The following is a 15,247-nucleotide window of genomic DNA, read 5'->3' as shown; positions in this document are numbered from 1 at the left end:
AGGAGGAACTCACTCTTGGGTTCACATGGGCCATATGGACAAATATGAGAGTGCTTCCTTAAATTTTGTGCCCCAGGCTCCACACGAGCCTCATCACTAGTGCCCACTGAGCTTTGATTAGGCCCTTCCCCATTGTCTTCCCACTCTGGGTGGCAGGCCAGTACTCTGCTATGTGGCTGCGGTCTCTACTCAGTACCCAGGTCTGGGGCCCTGGCTCTGCCCTCATTCTGGTTTTCCTGCTTAGACTAAGTATGCGGCGCTGGTGTAAGTCTCATCTTTGGGACCTCCAGCACTGCTCCACAGATCTGACTGGGAAGACGGCAGTAGTGACGGGGGCCAATAGTGGTGAGTGCTCCTCCCACCTTGTCACCCTACTGGGGGCCTTGGTCCCCAATAACCTTAAGAGGGAAGGCAGGGGGGAGATGCAGCACCCACTGTCAGTACCCCTGTCCCTTTCCTTGCTCCACTGCCATCTAGTCACATCCCAGCCTAGCCTACTCTAAAGCTGCCCTCCCACAGGCATTGGGAAGGTTGTGTCCCAGGAGCTGGCCCGTCGTGGGGCCCGTGTGATTCTTGCTTGCCGCAGCCGTGAGCGTGGACAGCGAGCCCTGGCTGAGATCCAAGCAGCTTCAAAGGATGCCTGCCTTCTGCTTGGGGAGGTGGACCTGAGCTCTATGGCCTCTGTCTGGAGCTTTGCCTGGTGGCTTCTGCAGGAGTGTCCTGAGATACACCTGCTGGTTAACAATGCTGCAGTCTGTGGTATGTGCCTTGACTTGCTTCCTCAAAACACATTTCAAGAGACTCTTTTCTAGATTAGGGACCCCAGACGGCCCCCAAAGCCAAACCTGTGCATCCTGCTGAAATGCTCTCATTTCATACACAACCATAAAGAGCCTGCCTGAAGTTATAGCCTCAATATTTTAAAGATTTTATTTATTTATTTTAGAGAGTGGAAAGAGAGAGAGAGAAAGGGGGGTAGGAGCAGGAAGCATCCACTTTTGCACTTGCTCCTTGAATGAGCCTTGACCAGACAAGCCCAGCATCTCAAACCAGTGACCTCAACGCTCCAGATCAACACTCTATCCACTATGGCACCATCGGTCAGGCTATAGACTCAAATTTTATTGCCCCATCTTTGCACATACATGCTCCTATGGCATTTCTACTGAACCTGAATGTATCTCCCCCAGACTTTGTCTCTCTCCATCATCTACTGTGTTTTCATCTCCTCCCAGGAATCCCCAAGACACTAACCCCAGAGGGCCTTGAGCTCACCTTTGCTACCAATTATGTCGGGCCCTTTCTGCTCACAAATCTACTGCAAGGTAAGGAAGCATGCCTACCTTCTGTGTTGGCCCTGAGTATCCATTCTTCTGGCATTTTTCTGGGCACTTTCTTCCCCCTTGTACTCAGCTGCTTGCAGAGCAGTGACCAGTATGCTTTGCTGCACACAGCAGAGGAACCACTTGCCACAAATCAGGATTAGAGTTCTGGGAATGGAATCAGCCCAAGATACAACCAGTAGGGGCATGTGAGACCCCACCTCTCCTTCCCTCAGCTCTGTGTTCCATGCTGACCAGTAGGGGCATGTGAGACCCCACCTCTCCTTCCCTCAGCTCTGTGTTCCATGCTGACCAGTAGGGGCATGTGAGACCCCACCTCTCCTTCCCTCAGCTCTGTGTTCCATGCTGACCAGTAGGGGCATGTGAGACCCCACCTCTCCTTCCCTCAGCTCTGTGTTCCATGCTGACCAGTAGAGTCATCTCAGCCAAAGCTTCCTAAGGGTGGCTTTCAGGCACTTAGGATCACAGACACCCGGAAGCTTTGAAACTACCAGCAATAGTAGCCAAAAATACCACTCCCTTGGACCCAGGTCTTTTGACTTTCTGATTTTGTAATCCTTTCTAATTAAGGAGTTTTGGGTTCTTCCTGGGGAAGAGGGGGGAAATGGGTGGCAGGCAAATTCTCCCTAACATATTTTCTTGTGTTGTATAATAGCCTCTTTAAAAGAAAATCATTGTGGGTTTTTTTTTGTTTTGTTTTTTGTTTTTAGTCAGGTAATGCATATCTAAATACAAAAATTGAAAGTGTACAAAAGTTAATGCAGAAAAAAATGTCTCCTCCTCTCCTTGAAAATCAGCTATTCATTCCCCTCCTGGGAGGCAACTACTGTTGTCGGGTCTCACATACCCTTTAGTGGCTGATTACATTAGTCCCAACTGGGAAGTGGACAAAAGCAAGGCAGAACTCTATGCATTTGTGAATATGAATATTTTTTCCTCTTCCCCAAAATTGTAATGTTTTGGCACCTTGCTCAGTATTAGTGTTTCTTCTTCTTCTTTTTCTTCTTTTGTATTTTTCCTAAGTGAGAAGTGGGGAGGGAGACAGACAGACTCCCGCATGCACTCAACGGGGATCCACCCGGCAAGCCCACCAAGGGGTGATGCTCTGCCCATGTGGGATGTTGCTTTGTTGCAACCAGAACCACAGTGCCTGAGGTGGAGGGCCATGGAACCATCCTCAGCGCCTGGGCCAACTTTGCTCCATGGAGCTTTGGCTGTGGGAGGGGAAGAGAGAGAGACAGAGAGAAAGCAGAGGGGGACAGATGGATAAGCAGATGGGCGCTTATCCCTGGCTGGGAATTGAACCCGGGACTTCCATACAACGGGCCGATGCTCTACCACTGAGCCAACCAGCCAGGGCTCTTCTTTTATATAAAAAGCATTTATTTGAGCAAATTTGCTCCAGCCTGATATATAGAGATTCAGGTAACAACCTAAATTGTGTTCCTAATTAATAGTTTTTTAAATTGTTTTTCTCTACTGTCTCCCCTTTTCAATTCTATTCTCCTTTCTGCCACGTTTAGAAATCACCTTTGCCATATCACTTTCTTGCTTAAAATCCTTTGAAGGTATGCTGCTTTTCATAGGATAAACTCTAAACCCCTTCACTTCACTTACAAGACTGAGAACCTTACCTTTTGCCCTTCCTTAACCCACACCCTCATCTCCAGCCAGACAAACTGTAGCTTTTGGACCATACTCTATTTACTTTTCTCCTTCAGCTGTGCATTTGCACATGATACCATCTATCTGGAATAGCCTTTCTTTCCCCCTTAGCCTGGCTAAGCTGTAGCCTGGGATATAGCCTGTCCCATGGATCCTGCCCTGACACATCCAACTCCCCAGGCACCCCCAATTTACAGGGCTCCCTTAAACCCCTTGTATGCATCTCTGTTCTTGAACTAACATTGCTCTGTGCGGATTTGTCTCCAACTAGGCTGTGAGTCCCTTTGGTTTTTTTATGTAACCCTGTCTGCAAGTTAGGGATCCACTGTCCTCTTTAAGAATAATTTTCTTTCTAGCAAATTTTGGCTAAATAACATCTGTTCAAATCATCATTGTGATTCTTCATTTCAATGTAGGGCTCAAACTAGTTTTTAGCATTTTGAAAACACTATTGTAAACTCCTATGTGACAACTACTAGTTTTTATCATTTCTATAGTCCAGATTTTTTTTTGTATAGTTAGGTACTCATTTTTTTTTTAAGGTTTAACTTGTTCTGTTGATTATAATTGGATTTTTGTTCCTTTGGGAAATAGTTTGTTGTTTATTTAAAACACTTTCCCAAGTACCGCTGCATACATTCTTTCCCTGCAAACCTGGCACCACCCTATGTCCTTAGCACCTATCCTGGTGTCTGCCACAATCCAGGGGCCTAATGAACATTTGTGAAACAAGTAAGTAAATGAGTGTATGAGTCTGTGAAAGACAGCTGACAGTGTTTCTATCCTCGCCTTCCTCCTCCCTTAGTCGTCACTGAGGTCAAATATAAACAAGGATCAGTTCAATTAGCTCCAGCTGACAAGTGAAAGAAAAGCAAGACAAAACTTCAAAGACTAAAATAAAAGAGGAAGAGAGCATTAGGAGAGCTGTAAATGAAAATAAAGTCTCTGTTGACATTAAGTTCTCCTGTGCCGGGCCTGGGGGCCTGGGGCAGGGGGACGTTGACCCTCTCCTCCACACCCAGGATGGGCCCTGCTCTGCTAGACTCTCCTAGAGGCAGGCTGGGAGTGGGAGTCTACCCCAGAACTTGAACTGAAGGAGCATGGTCCTCTCTTTACCCAGGGGCGCTACAACGGGCAGGGTCTGCCCGGGTGATAAATGTGTCTTCTGCTTGGCACACATGTGGCTATTTTGATGAGGAACATCTGACTGGGGCTGGTGGACCTTTGGCCTTCAACCAGAACTATACCTGCAGCAAACTGCTTTTGACTTCAATCACTGGGGAATTTGCCCGGAGACTTCAAGGGACAGGTAACTGTCTCTGACATGATACCCCCTAATACTCCACTCCCAACCAGTGGTGGGACTCAGCTGATTCGCACAGGTTTGGCAGAACTGATACCTAATTTTTTGTTGAGTTCGGCGAACTGATTGTTAAAATGGCACCTGTAACCAGGGCTCTCTCTAAAGTGGGCACCTGGGCAGCCGCCCAATGTGGAAATCACAAATTTACATTCCTTACTCTTTTTTAACATTCATCTGCACAGCAGTGTATTTTAAGCACCTGTAGTAATGTTTGTTCTGTTCATAGGTGAAAAAAATTTGATGGAACTACGCTTGTAATATTATTTATTCATTTCATAAAACTCATTATACCTTTGATGAAATACTACATTTTAATTCCCTCACGTTTGTTACTTCAGTAAACAAACATATAATGCAAAGAGAAAAAGTGCCAAACAACCAGGGGGTGACAAGCTGTCGCTAGAAATATCTTAAATAACAGTTTTATTGTTCTTTGTCAGGTATTATTTAATATTTTTTCATTAATGTTTTAAAACTCTTTCTTACAACATCATCTAGTTTTGTGTACCTCTTTTATTGTTCTTATATAAGTATTAAATGCCTGAAATAATAAACTACCGTTAAGTATATCATTTTCCCAATATCTCTCAAGCCAGCTGTTTTTACTTTCTTCCATTTGCTTTCTGTGCCCCCTATAGTGGTCTCAACCCTGTCCTCCTGTTTCCTTTTCAACCTTTCCCAACTCTCATCACCTCTCCTCCCAGTTTTTCCAATACCAACACCATATATCATGTTCCTCTTAAAGTTAACACAACACTTTCAAATCCTGGCATGGGTACCACCATTCATGTAACTTACAGAGTTCTACTGTCCCTGGTATCACCTCCAAGTCTCTGGCCACCTCTAACCAGCAGACCTGGTAGGCTCCTTCTCTCATTGCACACTGTGGAACCACATTCAAGCTGTTCCTCCCATCATCCTCGCACTTCATTTTGCATTATGCTCTGTCTTACCTTCTCAGGTGTGACCGTGAACTCTGTGGACCCAGGTGTTGTATACACGGACATCATGAAGCAATTCTCTTGGTCATACCGCCTCCTCTTCTGGCTCTCCAGCTTTTTCATTAAGGTGGGTGGGGGAGGAGTTGGTGTGGCCTGCAGAGAGTGAGACAGGGTTCTGCTTCTCAGTGTTTCCCCAGTGGGCCTAGGCCTGCCTGGTGTGACATCCCATCCTCCCTCCCACCCACCCCCCACTCTGTGTTTCCCCAGGATCCTCAACAAGGTGCAAACCCAGTCCTCTACTTGAGCTTGGCAAAGGAGCTGGATGGCATTTCTGGAAAATATTTTAACAGTTCCTGTGTGATGACTCTTCCTTCTAAAGATGCTCAGGATCTTCATGTGGCCCAAAGACTCTGGAATGCCTCAGTCAAACTAACAAACCTAGACAAGATGAACTGATCCTCCGACCCAGATCACCCTGTTCAGTGTTACTCACTTCCTTTGAATTTATATGCTTTTGTAACCCAATACTTTAATTATATTGCTATTTCATTAATCTCAGAAATCAGATTTATTTTTATAGTTGAGATTTGTGTAGCCTTACCCATATATTTAATATTTCCTTTGCTTGTTCTTCTCTCTTGTGTCTCCAGTCTTCCATCTGGGGCTTATTTTTATTTTTCTTCTATCCAAAGTATATCCATTAGAAGTTCCTTTAATGACTATTTGTGGTAGACAGAATTCTAAGGTACTCTCAAGGTTCCTACCCTCTTGTGTATATGTTCTGTATAATCTTCTTCCCTTGCGTGTGAGTGGAACTAGTGAATGTGATGAAATTTCATGCCTGTGATTATGTTGTATACCTGGAAAATGGGATTTTACTGGTGTAATTAAAGTTTGTAATCAGTTGGCTTTGTGTCAAAAGGGAAATTATTTTGGGTGGGTCTGACCTAATCATGTGAGCCTTTTAAAAGTGTCAGATCTCAGAAGTCAGAGAGATCCTCCTATTAACCATGAAAGAAGCAAACTGCCACATTTGGGAGATGGCCACATTGGCTCTAGGAGTTAAGAGTTCAGCTCTAGGCCCTGGCCGGTTGGCTCAGCGGTAGAGCGTCGGCCTAGCGTGCGGAGGACCTGGGTTCGATTCCCGGCCAAGGCACACAGAAGAAGCGCCCATTTGCTTCTCCACCCCTCCGCCGCACCTTCCTCTCTGTCTCTCTCTTCCCCTCCCGCAGCCAAGGCTCCACTGGAGCAAAGATGGCCCGGGCGCTGGGGATGGCTACTTGGCCTCTGCCTCAGGCGCTAGAGTGGCTCTGGTCGCAACATGGCGACGCCCAGGATGGGCAGAGCATCGCCCCCTGGTGGGCAGAGCGTCGCCCCCTGGTGGGCGTGCCGGGTGGATCCCGGTCCAGCGCATGCGGGAGTCTGTCTGACTGTCTCTCCCTGTTTCCAGCTTCAGAAAAATGAAAAGAAAGAAAAAAAAAAAAGACTTCAGCTCTACAGTCCCAAAGAACTGAATACTGCCAATAATCAGTGAGTTTGGAAGTGGACCTGGAGCCCAGATGAGATTGCAGCCTTTTATGACACTTGATTTCAGCCTGGTAACACTCTGAGGTCCCAGACCACCCAGTTAACCTGTACCCAGACTCCTGACCCAGAAACTGTGAGACAATAAGTGTGTTCTTTTTATTTTTATTTTTTGACAGAGACAGAGAGAGAGTCAGAGAGACAGACAGATAGGGACAGACAGACAGGAAGGGAGAGAGATGAGAAGCATCAATTCTTCATTGTGGCACTTTAGTTGTTCATTGATTGCTTTCTCATATGTGCTTTGACCGAGGGGCTACAGCAGAGCGAGTGACCTCTTGCTCAAGCCAGCGACCTTGGGCTCAAGCCAGCCACCTTGAGCTTCAAGCCAGAGACCATGGGGTCATGTCTATGATCCCATGCTCAAGCTAGCAACCCTGTGCTCAAGCCACTGAGTTTGTATTAATTTGTTATGCAGCAATAAAAAACTAATACAGGATCTAAAGATAGTAAATTTCCTGTTTTATTTATTTATTTATTATTTTTATTTTATTTTTTTACTTTACCTATTTTTAGCAATATTGAGAGAGACAAGAAGAGAGAGAGAAGGACAGATAGGAACAGACAGGGACAGAGATGAGAAGCATCAATTCTTCATTGCTTACTGATTACTTTCTCATATGTGCCTTGACCAGGGTCTCCAGCAGAGCGAGTAACCCTTTGCTCAAGCCAGTGGCCTTAGACTCAAGCCAGTGACCTTGGGCTTCAAACCAGTGACCATGGGGTCAGGTCTATGATCCCACGCTCAAGCTAGCAACCCCACATTCAAGCTGGTGAGCCTGTGGTCAATCCAAATGAGACTGTGCTCAAGCTGGCAACCTCGGGGTTTTGAACCTGGGTCCTCTATATCCCAGGCCAATGCTCTATCCACTGTGCCACCACTTGGTCAGGCTTTACCTTTATTTTTGGCTGAGGAATTGTAGATTGATAGTTATTTTCTCTTATTTTACTGAATATTTCTTTGTCTTCTGGCTTTCATTATTGCTATTGAGAAATTAGATATTAATATAACTGATTTTGCAGGTAATATGCCTTTTCTCTTTGCTTTCTTTGTTTTATTTTATTTTTTAAATTTTATTTTAATTTATTGAGTGTACATAGATTCTCGTATCCCCCCACATATCTCCCCCCTCCCCCTCTCTCTGCTTCTTTTAAGATTTTATCTTTGTCATTGTTTTTCTACAGCTTCACTATTATTAATCCAGATGTGCACTTCTTTTTGTTTATTCCGGTGGAAATCACTTGGATTTCCTGAATCTGATGATATATATGTATCTTTTATTTCTCTTTAAATACAGTCTCTCTTATGTTTTTCTTTTTAGTGGAATTGCAATAAGGTAAAGGTTGGACCTTCTACAACTTTTATCTTTCATGTCTATTAACTTCTCTTCCACATTTTCCTTCTTCTTATATGTTAATGCTGCATTTTGGTACAATTTTTTTTTTTTTTGTATTTTTCTGAAGCTGGAAACGGGGAGAGACAGTCAGACAGACTCCCGCATGCGCCCGACCAGAATCCACCCCGCACGCCCACCAGGGGCGATGCTGTGCCCACCAGGGGGCGAAGCTCTGCCCCTCGGGGGGGGGGGGGTCGCTCTGCCACGACCAGAGCCACTCTAGCGCCTGGGGCAGAGGCCAAGGGAACCATCCCCAGCGCCCGGGCCATCTTTGCTCCAATGGAGCCTTGGCTGTGGGAGGGGAAGAGAGAAACAGAGAGGAAGGAGGGGGTGGGGGTGGAGAAGCAAATGGGCGCTCTACCGCTGAGCCAACCGGCCAGGGCGGTACAATTTTTTTTTTTTTTTTTAATAAATTTTTATTAATGGTAATGGGATGACATTAATAAATCAGGGTACATATATTCAAAGAAAACATGTCTAGGTTATTTTGTCATCAAATTATGTTGCAAACCCCTCGCCCAAAGTCAGATTGTCCTCCGTCACCCTCTATCTAGTTCTCTGTGCCCCTCCCCCTCCCCCTAACTCTCTCCCTCCCTCCAGGGCGGTACAATTTTTAAAGGTCTGTTTTCCAATCCATGAATTCTTTCTTCAGCTATGTAAAATATGTATATAAATGAAGCCACTTCGCCCTGGCCGGTTGGCTCAGTGGTAGAGCGTCGGCCTGGCGTGCAGGAATCCCGGGTTCGATTCCCGGCCAGGGCACACAGGAGAAGCGCCCATTGGCTTCTCCACCCCTCCCCCTCTCCTTCCTCTCTGTCTCTCTCTTCCCCTGCCACAGCCCAGGCTCCACTGGAGCAGAGTTTGCCCGGGCGCTGAGGATGGCTCCGTGGCCTCTGCCTCAGGCGCTAGAATGGCTCTGATTGTGGCGAGCTACGCCTCAAGATGGGCAGAGCATCGGGCACGCCGGGTGGATCTCTGTCGGGCGCATGCGGGAGTCTGTCTGACTGCCTTCCTGTTCCCAGCTTTGGAAAAATACAAATAAATAAATAAATAAATGAAGCCACTTCAAAATGGTGTCAGAGCTGCAATTCCAGAGGAACTACCTTGTTTGTAGATCTTATGCTTCAAGCTTTGGAAAGTGAAACAGAGCTAAATAACCTTTGAACTGGGCCTAAAATAACATTGTGTCCCAAAGAACTGTTTGCAAAGAAAGAAGATATTATGACTACTGGACTGGTGTCTATCAGGCTGACAATTAAAAACATTGTTTAGAATTAAATATCACTATGTTAGCTTATCTGAACCAATAGAAATGCCTTCTTTATATTAATTTAATTGTTCCTTTTCCTTTTCTGATAAATACTCCTTGCCTTGATTTCTTCATTGGAACACTATTTGGGCTTCTGCCTGAATAGAGTGCTTCCCAAATAACTTTTTTTTTAATCTCAAAAAATGCTTGTTGCCTCTCATTTTGAAAGGTTTTTTATTTTAGGTTAATAGTTATGGATAATCTTTTGTGTTATCTATCTAATAACTTTATATTGTAATTACTATATTTTTATTATTATATTTTATAACTGATTATTTTGCCAATCTACCTAGTCAATTTTTATAATTGCTTCTTCCTTGATTAAATTAAAATTTGATATGTTTTTAAATTTTAATTTGATTTTTAATTTTTTTGTGACAGAGACAAAAAGGGAGAGAGATGAGAAGCATCAATTCTTTGTTGCGGCACCTTAGTTGTTCATTGATTGCTCTCTCGTTTGTGCCTTGACCTGGGGGCTACAGCAGAGCTGGCGACCTCGGAGTCTCCAACCTGGGTCCTCTGCATCCCAGTCCGACGCTCTATCCACTGCGCCACTGCCTGGTCAGGCAAAATTTGATTTTTAATGCTTGATCAGGTTGTGGTGCAGTGGATAGAGCATCGGACTGGGATGTAGAGGACACAGGTTCAAAACCCTGAGATCCCCGCTGAGCACGGACTCATCCGGCTTGAGTGTGAGCTATCAGCTTGAGCATGAACTATCAGCTTGAGCGTGGTGTTACTGGCTTGAGTGTGGGATCATAGATATGAGCCCATGGTCACTGACTTGAGCCCAAAGGTTGCTGGCTTGAAGCTCAAGGTTGCTGGCTTGAGCAAGGGGTCACTTGCTCCACTGTAGCCCCCCCCCTCATCAAAGCACATACGAGAAAGCAATCAATGAACAACAACAAAGAATTGATGCTTCTCATCTCTCTCCCTTCCTGTCTATCTGTCCCTTTCTGTCACTCTCACTGACTCTCCCTGACTCTGTCAAAAAAAAAAAAAAAATAAAAAAAGGAACACTAATTTTACAGATAGTAACTGAAAATAGTAACTGATAGTATCTGTAATATTTGCAGGCTTGAATATTTATGGTAGCTTGTTTCCTTGTTGTTGTGGACCGTAAAGGGCAAAAAGCCATTGTAGATTCGAGGCTTAGCAAAAGGCTAAATTCTCCCCCTTTCACCTCCATATTGGCTCTGATGCTGAGTATTTGCACCCACTTCACTTGCTTCCTTGACTTGCTGGAAGCAATTTACATGCCCTTCCTCTGACTCTGTTTTCAGATGTTGGTAGATTTCACTAATGGGTCCTGTTTATGCCTTGGGAGAGTTCCTGTTTTAGCCTTGGATGTGTAACTTTTTATCAAGGACTTCTTTGATTTGCATATGGCTATATAATAAAGCAAACTGGGGCTATGGGGCACTCGGATATTGCCATTGGCATTTGAAGAGTCCTCCCGGTCCCATTGTTTTGTTTTGTTTTGTTTTGTTTGATAAGTGTGTTTCCTTACTTCCACAGTTATTAAGAGCTGCGCTGGTCCGCGGCACCTTGTGTTTTTAGAGACTTTGATTGTACCCTCATGGTTCTTAGAACTACAGCTCTAGGAATTATTTAAAGCTTGGAGTTAAAGTCCATTCCCCTAACAGGGTTTACATTGAGTTTGGCCAGGTTCCCAGGAGTACTTTATCAACCTGGGACCATTTACATTTGTGTCTTTGGATTTGGGGGCCACTTATGTGGTATACATTTTGGCCCCAAACTTGTATGAGTACAAGTATATTATTTTGAATTACCAGAAACAATTTTACTCTCATTATGCAAAGAAGCAAGGATGAGATAGGCTTTTATCCTTACTGTTGCTCTCTGTGAGGCACTTTTTAAAAGTTCACTCCCGGTGGTTTAGCCGTTGATTCTTTTGACTCTATGTGTGTAGGGGGTAGTTTTCCATTCTAACCGTCTCTGCTCAGCCCCAGGTTTTGTTTTCTGTTCCTGCTGATGGCCCTTTAAACTCAGGTTTAAGGCCAGCAGGAGTTGGCTTAGTAAACACAGACTCTATTTCTTATGTGGTTATAATATTGAAATACATATTTCTAATATACTTAATATCTGTTATTTGCTAAGTAATATTCAGAAACATATGAATGAGCATGACCAGGTAGTGGTGCAGTGAATGAAGTGTCGATCTGGGATGCTAAGGACGCAGGTTCAAAACCTGAGGTTGCCAGCTTGAGGGCAGGCTCACCACCTTGAGGATGGGGTTGCTGGCTTGAGCATGAAATCATTGACACGATCCCATGGTGGCTGGCTTGAGCCTAAAGGTCACTGGCTTGAGCAAGGGGTCCCTGGCTCAGCTGGAGCCCCCAGTCAAGGCACATTTGAGAAGAAATCAATGAGCAACTAAAGTGCTGCAACTGCGAGTTGATGCTTCTCTCTCTCTCCCTTCCTGTCTGTCTGTCTTTCTCAATAAAAGAAAATTAATATCACATGTTCGTTTTTACTTTTTAAAATTCTGGCTGCTAAGAATTTTAAGATTATATGCATGATCGGCTTATATGAAATTTAATAATATTTTTTTAAAAATCTTTTAAAAATTTACTTGCCTACATCTCAATTAAAGACAATCTCAAAATTTATATTTTTTATTCCTATTGGACAGTGCTGGGATAGCTAAGCTAGATGTGTCTTTTCCCTGCACCCCCATACCTGGCTTTGTCATGTTTGATTTGCTCTCTCTGCCTTTATCCAATCTCCCCTCCACATCTCTCAGCCTGAACACCATCTCGATCCTCTGGGAAACAGTTTTCCCTGTTGGTTCCTTCCCATGTTCTGGAATGCTGAGGACTCCACCCAGATGGGCACAGATGTTCACTGTTCAGCATCAGTTTGGGAGGATGGGCTCCATCATGAGAACTGGAGATTTGGAGTCGTAGGGGTCCTGCTCAGGCTCCCCAATCAGAGACAGCCTCTAATTGGCACCTGTGAAAAGACACACAGGGCAAAGAAAATATTAATTTCCATTGAAGACCACCAGCCCAATCCAATGTAAAAGAAACAATATTTTCCCTATTAGCACATCCTGTTCTTTTTTTTTTTTTTTTTTTTTTTTGTACTTTTCTGAAGCTGGAAACGGGGAGAGACAGTCAGACTCCCGCATGCACCCAACCGGGATCCACCCGGCACGCCCACCAGGGGCGACGCTCTGCCCACCAGGGGGCGATGCTCTGCCCCTCCGGGGCGTTGCTCTGCCGCGACCAGAGCCACTCTAGCGCCTGGGGCAGAGGCCAAGGAGCCATCCCCAGCGCCCGGGCCATCCTTGCTCCAATGGAGCCTTGGCTGCGGGAGGGGAAGAGAGAGACAGAGAGGAAGGAGGGGGGGGGCGGGGGTGGAGAAGCAAATGGGCGCTTCTCCCATGTGCCCTGGCTGGGAATCGAACCCGGGTCCCCCACACGCCAGGCTGACGCTCTACCGCTGAGCCAACCGGCCAGGGCCAGCACATCCTGTTCTTTAGACTCATTGGGATGCCCTTTCATGATGCTGAGGAGCATTTGGGTCTTTCCTGTCCCCCCCCCTCATTCCACCAGAGGCCTGGCAGCTTCACATGAGAGCTCAGTGATATGGTTAAGGTTGTTAAAACCACTCAAAAGAATGGCTCCAGCTCAAAAAAAAATGTTAAATACACTTTTAAAAAATGTCAGGGTAGCCCTGGCCGGTTGGCTCAGCGGTAGAGCGTCGGCCTAGCGTGCGGAGGACCCGGGTTCGATTCCCGGCCAGGGCACACAGGAGAAGCGCCCATTTGCTTCTCCACCCCTCCACCGCGCCTTCCTCTCTGTCTCTCTCTTCCCCTCCCGCAGCCAAGGCTCCATTGGAGCAAAGATGGCCCGGGCGCTGGGAATGGCTCTGTGGCCTCCGCCCCACGCGCTAGAGTGGCTCTGGTCGCAACATGGCGACGGCCAGGATGGGCAGAGCATCGCCCCCTGGTGGGCGTGCCGGGTGGATCCCGGTCGGGCGCATGCAGGAGTCTGTCTGTCTCTCCCTGTTTCCAGCTTCAGAAAAATGAAAAAAAAAAAAATGTCAGGGTAGCCCTGGCCGGTTGGCTCAGTGGTGGAGTGTCAGCCTGGCGTGTGGGGGTCCCGGGTTCGATTCCCGGCCGGGGCACATAGGAAAGGTGCCCATCTGCTTCTCCACCCCTCCTCCTCTCCTTCCTCTCTGTCTCTCTCTCTTTCCTTCCCGCAGCTGAGGCTCCATTGGAGCAAAGGATGGCCTGGGCGCTGGGGATGGCTCCTTGGCCTCTGCCTCAGGCGCTGGAGTGGCTCTGGTCGCGATGGAATGACGCCCCGGATGGGCAGAGCATCGCCCCTTGGTGGGCGTGCCCGGTGGATCCTGGTCGGGCGCATGCGGGAGTCTGTCTGACTGCCTCCCCGTTTCTAAAAGTTAAAAAAAAAAAAGAAAAAGAAAAAAGAATGTCAGGGTAGATCACTCTGTACAAATGTGGATAACCTCCAAGTTATATTGTCCAGTGGAGATAAAAACAGGGTTTAGGAAGCTTAAATAGGAAGTTGCTGTTTGTATTTAAAATGTTTAAGTTTTCAAAGACTTACTCTGGAACAGCAAACAAAAAACTGGCATCAAATGTTGCTTTGGATAGGGATCATGGGGATGAGATGAATGGGATATGTACTTAAGTTTCAAAAAATGTGCATTTTACAATAGCCAAAGATAGAAACAACCTAAATGTAAACATAGATAGATGAATGGATAAACAAATGTGGTATATACCTTAAATGGAATATTATTCAATCTTTCAGAGGAAGAAAATGCTGACACATGCTACAAAATGAATAAACCTCAAAGACATAAGCTAGATACTGTTACATCCCAGGAGACAGACCACAGCAAACCCAAAGTGAATTTTATAAGTTTTATTGCAAACCTGCGCAGGGACTGCAGGCAACCCACGCAAGGGAACACTGCAGCCCCGAGCTTCTAAAATGGCTCCTTTTTATAGGGTGGCTATCTAGGCTGAGCAAGCAAGCAGCGTTTACAAGGGCGGAAGGGGTGCGGTTAGCTGACCTCATTCTTGGCTAAGTCTCTAGGGTAGGGGTTTCCTTGATCTGGGTACATAGAGTTCAGTGGAAAATATTGCTACATTTCTAACAGTTGTTTATCTTTTGCCTCCTAGCCATGTACCACTTGTCCTAAGATGTCACAGATACAAAAGGAAAAATATTGTATGATCTTATTTATATGAGGTATTTAGATTAGTCAAATTCCTGGAGACAGAGTAGAATGCTTATTACCAAGGGCTAGGGTAAGGGGAGAAAAGTGAGTCAATGTTTAATGGGCACAGAGTTTCAGTATGAAGAGATGAGAAAGTTTTGGAGATGGATAGTGGTTGGTGATGGTTGCACAATAATAATGTAACTGTACTTAATGCCACTGAAATGTAGACTTAAAAATGGTTAAAATGGTAAATTTTGTTATGAATGTTTTCCCACAGTAAAAAGGTGTACGCAGTGCCTTTCAAAAATTTATTTAAATTTATACTATTTCTATTTAATTGAAGAGGATGGAGGCTGTTTCTACTAAAATTATAGATGCATTTATTATTTGACCCCAATGTATTTTAAAGATATACCTGGAAAGCA

The 15,247-nt window shown here is 45.3% G+C and overlaps 1 protein-coding gene across 3 annotated transcripts; it reads left to right on the top strand.

Annotated features, from left to right (window-relative positions):
* The first annotated feature begins 71 nt into the window (after positions 1 to 71).
* On the top strand, positions 72 to 12,461 carry LOC136330516 (retinol dehydrogenase 11-like). Of its 3 annotated transcripts, none has more exons than XM_066267450.1 (6): positions 72 to 345; positions 520 to 759; positions 1,236 to 1,325; positions 4,129 to 4,317; positions 5,333 to 5,460; positions 12,402 to 12,461. In XM_066267450.1, the coding sequence occupies exons 1-6, from the start codon at positions 171 to 173 to the stop codon at positions 12,438 to 12,440; spliced, it is 861 nt and encodes a 286-aa protein (XP_066123547.1). In that variant the 5' UTR covers positions 72 to 170; the 3' UTR covers positions 12,441 to 12,461. The 3 variants fall into 3 exon arrangements, with proteins under 3 accessions (XP_066123547.1, XP_066123545.1, XP_066123548.1); XM_066267448.1 differs by lacking the exon at positions 12,402 to 12,461 and adding an exon at positions 5,580 to 6,220 and having other exon boundaries at positions 5,333 to 5,439; XM_066267451.1 differs by lacking the exons at positions 4,129 to 4,317; positions 12,402 to 12,461 and adding an exon at positions 5,580 to 6,220 and having other exon boundaries at positions 5,333 to 5,439.
* The last annotated feature ends 2,786 nt before the right edge of the window (positions 12,462 to 15,247 follow it).

Source organism: Saccopteryx bilineata, chromosome 3, assembly GCF_036850765.1.
Source record: "Saccopteryx bilineata isolate mSacBil1 chromosome 3, mSacBil1_pri_phased_curated, whole genome shotgun sequence".
NCBI classification, from domain to species: Eukaryota; Metazoa; Chordata; class Mammalia; order Chiroptera; family Emballonuridae; genus Saccopteryx; species Saccopteryx bilineata.
The sequence above is the reverse complement of the archived record's forward strand: the minus strand, read 5'-3'. Positions and strand labels throughout refer to the sequence as shown.

Coding starts and splice junctions, on each gene's coding strand:
- LOC136330516 (XM_066267448.1), top strand. CDS start 171: ATGTGGCTGCGGTCTCTACTCAGTACCCAGGTCTGGGGCCCTGGCTCT. Junction 346..519: donor AGTGACGGGGGCCAATAGTG/GTGAGTGCTCCT, acceptor GCCCTCCCACAG/GCATTGGGAAGGTTGTGTCC. Junction 1,326..4,128: donor GCTCACAAATCTACTGCAAG/GTAAGGAAGCAT, acceptor CTCTTTACCCAG/GGGCGCTACAACGGGCAGGG.